This window comes from Cyprinodon tularosa, unplaced genomic scaffold (assembly GCF_016077235.1).
Source record: "Cyprinodon tularosa strain WSP-4 unplaced genomic scaffold, ASM1607723v1 ctg274, whole genome shotgun sequence".
Classification (NCBI taxonomy): Eukaryota; Metazoa; Chordata; class Actinopteri; order Cyprinodontiformes; family Cyprinodontidae; genus Cyprinodon; species Cyprinodon tularosa.
In genome coordinates this window covers 703,632-710,226 of record NW_024038979.1, presented here as the reverse complement: position 1 = coordinate 710,226, position 6,595 = coordinate 703,632, and the positions used below count along the sequence as shown (strand labels likewise).

General features: G+C 41.6%; 1 protein-coding gene across 1 annotated transcript; it reads left to right on the top strand.

Moving 5' to 3' along the window:
* Positions 1-599: 599 nt before the first annotated feature.
* Positions 600-6,549, top strand: LOC119786510 (C-X-C chemokine receptor type 5). The gene is made up of 2 exons (XM_038289936.1): positions 600-942; positions 4,371-6,549. Exons 1-2 carry the CDS (start codon positions 901-903, stop codon positions 5,418-5,420), a joined length of 1,092 nt encoding a protein of 363 aa, XP_038145864.1. The 5' UTR covers positions 600-900; the 3' UTR covers positions 5,421-6,549.
* The last annotated feature ends 46 nt before the right edge of the window (positions 6,550-6,595 follow it).

The window sequence follows — 6,595 nt, the reverse complement described above, 5'->3', positions numbered from 1 at the left end:
GATGGGAAGTTTATGTACATCAAAATTACACACCAGGAAGAAGGTTAAACCCCCAAGTTTTGAAAAAATGTAATACGGAATAGTATTCCATATAGAAGTTTGAGATGCGAAGAACTGGCGAATCCAATTTATTTTGAATGTGTTATTTAAGGTGGAGAAAGATAAGCAGTTAAGCCCTCCATTTTCATATGAGTTAATTAAAGTAGATTTTGGAATGTAATGTATTCTATTCTTCCAAACAAAGTTAAAGAGCAATTTGTCTATTTCTTTTTCAGTGCCTTTATTAAGATCTAAAGCCTGAGCAGCATATGTGAGCCTAGAGATGCCTTCAGCTTTGCTAAGTAGAATACGACCTCTTAGTGAAAGATCCCTAACCAATCACTGATTAAGTTTCTTTTTAGCTTTTAGAATTAAAGGATCAAAATTTAAGGAGCTATGATTTTTTTGTTCTTTTGTAATGGTTATGCCTAAATAAACAACCTTGTTTTTAACTGGAATGCCTTCAATTGATGTCTCAGTGCACTCTTTAACTGCCATAATTTCACATTTTTTGAGATTCAAATGCAGACCAGAAGCTTTTGAGAAATTATTTAATTCTTGAATTGCTAATGAAACTTCATCCTTGTCCTTTAAGAACAGGGTAGTGTCATCAGCCAGTTGTGTTCGGATAAGTTCTTTTTCTGCAACAATTAACCCTTTCAGAGGACTGGTTTTAATATAATCTGCTAGAAGCTGAGCTACCAAAAGAAACAGGTAGGGGGAAACTGGACACCCCTGTCTGATTCCTCTGCTGATGTCAAATCTAGGAGAGGAGCCATTCCTTAATTTGATAGAACTGTTGGAAAAGGCGTAGTGTACCGCGCCCGAGGTAAACAATTGACGTCACTTGGCGGAGACCGAATGGCGAATGTAACGAACGAGATGCAGCTTCCACCAAATTCGGTGAGATCCTTATTTATCTACCCGTTTGCCAGAAGAACATCCCTGTTGTAGGGTAGGAAAATTTCATGTCATGGTTATTGTGACTGTGACGAATCCACCTCGTCACTTAAAACAACCTCTCTAACTTTGCGTGCCACACACACATTCCTGTTATACTGTGCTTGTGAGGACAAATTCAAATTCACTCGCGCTGAGCCCAGTAGCGGTCCATTAACTTAAAACACACAAGCTGTTCCTGGTTACCTGTTGGCGTATTGAGGGTGCACACTTAATATTTCAGTGGGGTTAGCCGTGTGTGTTTGTGTGTGTGTGTACGGGTTTATGCTACCGGGACTTGTCATCTTCAGTCTGGCTGCGTCTTTTATGGGTCATTAAATCTGTGTAAAGGAATTAAGTTTTAAAAATTATTTGCTTTTGCATATCAATTGTTTGTGGAGGTAATATATGGACAAAACTGATTTATGTGAAGAAATCAGAAATAAGAGAGCCTGAGGGTAGGGGCTTAAACTATTTAATGAGGGCTGTGGGAAGAAAAGCGGCCATTTTTGTTTTCTGTTTCTTTGTTACATTGCTGGTAACTGGAGAGAGGCTGAGGCCCAGAGTATCTTGTACATGTTTAGTTTCTGTTGCACCCTGTTTTGAGTTTTTGAGCTCAATAAATCACCAACACCGGTAACCCGACTGAGCCTGGATTCTTGGAGGCCAAAGAACCCCGTCACAGTGACCCAAATCATCACTGTTACTGTTATTATATAGTAAATTAAATCATTACTGTTAAATTGTATGTATTTTCCAATTGTTTTTTGAATTCTTATTCCGGATTAGTTGGAGACATACACTAGGCTATATCAGCCCCACCCAAAATATTTTTCACCAGCCGCCACTGCCTTATATGTAGAGAAAATGGAGAGAGCATAAGGTTAAATGTAGCAGTAAATATAGAGAGAAACAGGAGAATTTAGTAAGGAAGAAAGGTGGTCAGTATATCATCCAGTTACCTAAGCCAATAATAGTTTAACTATGGAGATCGGTCAGGATAATGGAGGCCACTCTGTCTAAATGGAATAAATTTACATACTGCTCTTTTAGGCATTTTATACCTCCTCCAGCTCCTCTTGGAGAAGTCTGAAGCACTCCCAGGCCAGCAGAGTGATATTGTCCCTCTATCATGTCCTGTGTTGTCCTCTATGCCTCCTCTTGGTGAAAAAATGTGTCTGAACATCTCTCATGGGAGGCATAAAGGGAGCATCCAAAAAAAATGTTCAAGCCACCTTAGCTGACACCTCTCAATGTAAAGGAGTAGTGACCCTACTCCGAGCCTCTCTCTAGTGACCGAGCTCCTCAACCTCTGTCCAAGGTAGTGCCCAGCCACGCCATGGAGCAAGCTCATTTGTGCCACTTGTATCTGGGATCTCCTTCTTATAGTCATGATCCAGATTTCCTGACCGTAGGTGAGGGTAGGAATGAACGCCGACTGGTAAATTCAAGATCTTTGCCTTTTTGCTCAGTTCTGTCTTACCTACAACAGACCAGTGCAGCATCTGCAGTATAGCAGCAGCCACGATGCTCTGTCTATCGAGCTATCGCTATATTCTCCCCCCACTTGTGAACAGGACCCCAAGATCCTTGAGCTCCTCCACTTGAGGCAGGAACCATCCTCTAACCTGAAGAGGACAAGCCCTCTTTTTCTGATCAAGAACCATGGCCTTGAATCTGGAGGAGCTGATCCCGGCCACTTCAGACAGCTGGGACAAAAACCTGCTCCTCCTGAAGCCAGGGTTCAACAATCAGCTGGACTCTCCTCTACATCAGGGTAGAATAGGCCTTCCGAGGTAAGCAGAGAAGTGTGATTCCACTAGAGTTGTAACACACCCTCGGGCCACCTATATTTTGCAGAGGAACCAATGTCCCAGTCTGCCAATCCAGGGAACTTCATTACTCGCACTGGCATGCCAAAACTGTCTGGCTTCCTCCTATTCCAGCGTATCCAGCTCAGCAAACGGTGATGAATGGTGGACAGCTCCGTCCCTCTCTTCATCTGAGTCTCAAAGTTATGAGGCCAATGGTCAGAAGCTAGGACTACAAAATCGATTATTGACCTCCAGCCCAGGGTATCCTGGTGCCAAGTGCACCATTTGACATTCTTATGCTTTCACATGGTGCTCATTATGGGCTTGCAAAGAAGTCCAACAACTCTTCGCAGGGATGCTAAGAAGGCCTGGTACTTCATACTGCCATTCGGCCCATAGGCTGATACAACCGTCAGAGACCTCTCGCCTACCCGAAACGGAGGTCTTTCACTATAAGTAAATGGAAAGATGAGACAACTGAGCTTGGGGCAGACAAGCATACCCATCCCCACCTTCTGCCTCTCCTTGCGGGCCAATCTAGAGAAGAAGTGACCCCAGTGCCTTTTAAGGAGCTGGGTTCCAGAGCCCGTGTTACACGTCGAGGTGAGCCCGACTATTTGTAGCTGGTATCACTCCACCTCGCGCACAAGCTGAGGCTACTTCTGCCCAAGCAAGGTGACATTCAATATCCCCAGAGATAGGCTAAGCTATGCACTGGTCCCTCAGGGTTGCTCCTGGTGGTGGTGGTTCACCAATAGGAAGGCCTCATGTGACTCCTTTGGGTTGGGCCCAGATGGGTCCCACAAGAAAGAACCAGACTACCAGGAGCCCACAGACAAACCCCAACCCCTGACCTTTCTCAGCGTGGGGTCCTTCCTCCACCATACCAAGAGTTGTCTTAATTTCTTCGCCATCATGGGGTTTATTGAGCTTCTCTTTGTCTAACCCATCACCCAGGTCCTGTCTGTCTTGACACACTCTACCAGGGGCATTGAAGTCCTGGACACAATAGCCTCTGGGATCATCCAGGCACAGTCACCACACCTAGTCTTCAAAAGAGGAGAGAGCTAAAACAACAAAGTAAAAAAATCTCCCTTTCACCTTTAGGAACCATCAGTAAACCTGCTTGCTGAAGATTGTAATAGTCCACTCTTGGATAAACAGATGTATTAATTTATACATGAAACACAAAGCATCATGAAGGCCAAAAAAAGAATCTTCCCTTGTCCTTTTTCATAAAGGATTTGTCCTTGTTCCAGGCTTTATTACTTTATTACTAGAGGTGGCTGACAAAGCAACTGCACTGAAAATGCTACGGTCAGTGGGATGTTTTGCTTAATTTTCTCCAAAGATGTTTTTGAGGTCTGTAAAGAGGAAGTGGAAACAATCTGTCACAGAGTTTCCTACAACTGATTTACCAGAGAAGGTTGCTGGGTGCAAGTCTGTTTATTTGTTATGAAGGGGTTCTTATTTCACTCATGAAACAAAACTACTGCATTAGGCAGAAGAATGTTGTTGCTACAATAGAATTGTATATGGAGATGCTCTCTTAAAAAAAAAAATTGCTCTTTCTTACAGGAGACAGACTATGAAGGGTATGTCTACGATAACAACAACTCTGTGATCTGTGATGCGGAAGAAGAGGTGCTGCAGACCTTCTACGCCAAGTTCTACCCCATTCTCTATACCCTCATCTTCCTGCTGGGTTTGGCAGGAAACGGCCTGATGATCGCCGTCCTCCTGAGGCGTGACCATCGGCTGCGCATCACTGAGATCTACTTGCTGCACCTCGCCCTCTCTGACCTCATGCTGATATTCACTCTGCCCTTTGATGTGATTGAGGGCATCACTGGCTACATATTTGGAAACTTTTTCTGTATGTTTAATGGAGTGTTAAGAAATCTGAACCTCCTGTGTGGAAGTTTCCTCCTGGCTTGGATTGGTTTTGACCGTTATTTGGCCATTGTCCATGCAATACCCAGCATGCAAAGTCGACGCCCGAAAAAAGTGCACCTGACGTGTGCTTCGCTTTGGTTCGTCTGTTTCCTATTAGCACTGCCCAACGCAGTCTTTCTCTCTGTTGCAAAGTACACAAACGACTCCTTGGCTGATTGTAATTATTACCGTTTTGAAACTCATGCCCACAACTGGGTTTTATTCAGAAGGGTTTTGAATCACCTAAGCTTTTTCCTTTCTCTGGCTGTCATGTGTTATTGTTACACTGCACTTGTCATCACCCTGTTTAAAAGTCAAAAAAGCCATGCCAAGAAAGCAGCCATCCGACTCGCTTTGCTCGTCACACTTGTGTTTTGTTTGTGCTGGCTGCCACACAACATCACCTCGCTGGTAAAAACTCTGATGGACCTGGAAATCATGACAGATATGTCCTGCTCATCCTGGACCTCGATCAACCAGGCCGACACTGTGACAATGAGCCTGGGCATCGCACACTGCTGCCTCAACCCTTTCCTCTATGCCTTTGTGGGGGTGCAGTTTCGGAACGAGCTCTTGCACCTTCTGTGTCGGCTGGGCTGCAATCGCCTCTGCTTACGTTTTATCAGAGTTCAAGACAGCAGAGGACCATCGTTTTCTGATGGAACAACATCGAACAGCATTATCATGCACTGAACAACAGGTTCGTCAAAGGAAAAAGTCCATACTGTTTTAATCATCACCAGTGTTTACATAATCCATGTTGGTTAGAAATAGGCTGATAACTGGGCCCCATAAGGGATTGGCTGGAAGATTGCTGATATTGGATTGTGGGAAAACTTTGTCAAAATAAAAACAAAAAATACACATATTTTCATTTCATACCCAGTTGAGATCTACAAAGGGTGGCCAAGTTGTTTCACCAATGAATTGTTTTTATTCAACCAAAACTGGTCCAGAGGCCTAATTAAAACAAACACTTGTCAGCCAGAGAAAAAATACCTTTTAACTCCTATACGTTTGTCGATTGGACTCTGAAACAGACAAAACTATTGAAATATCAGAATAGATAACAAAATTGAAAATTAGAGGTGTCCGATGAGATATTATCAGATATTGGTCTGTTAAAAACGATTAAAAACTACTATTACATCTACAATCTCTGACATTGAGATGCAGATGGAAAGACTGCATTTAAATTCTTTTAACTCATTGGTAAATATTACATGGATAAGTTGTCTAATAAATAACTATTCACTTTTTTTTTAATATATCACTTGATCCAACCTTTTCTAACATTCTGCAGAACAAAACAAGCAATAAAACCATGTGATTTATGATAAAATGTTATTGGGTTAATATCAGAGTTGGTCAATTCTCAAAAGTCTTATTGGAAACAAAAAGTTTTGGGACATTGAAAATTACATATTTATTCAGTGAATTTAATGTTACTCATTATAGATTACAATTGTTGCTCAATATTTTATATTTTATTTTAATCTCTGGGGAGTTTCAGGTCAATTTGGCCCTTTGTGCAGACATTTTTTACCTAGAACCCTTCCATTTCTCCTTCAAAAGTGCTAATATACCAATATATTACCTCTTTCTGCATTTGAATTATTGTATTTTTCTTTGTTGACAAAATGTATGTTGCTAATATGTACTGTATTTTTTGCTTGTGTTGTAGTTTAAAACATCTCAATAAAGGTTTTATTATATAAAACAATGAGGTTTATTGTCCTAAATAAACAAATCATATTTAGAGATATTCTATTTGTAGACTTTTATTAAAACAGTTAGACAGAACAACTGCAAACAATCACAAATTGCAACTTATATACAGCAACTATATATTATATATTCATATATAA

Excerpts from the sequence above, each read along its gene's own strand:
- LOC119786510 (XM_038289936.1), top strand. The coding sequence starts at position 901 with ATGGCGAATGTAACGAACGAGATGCAGCTTCCACCAAATTCG. Across the intron at positions 943-4,370 it reads TGCAGCTTCCACCAAATTCG|GAGACAGACTATGAAGGGTA; the intron begins GTGAGATCCTTA and ends TCTTTCTTACAG.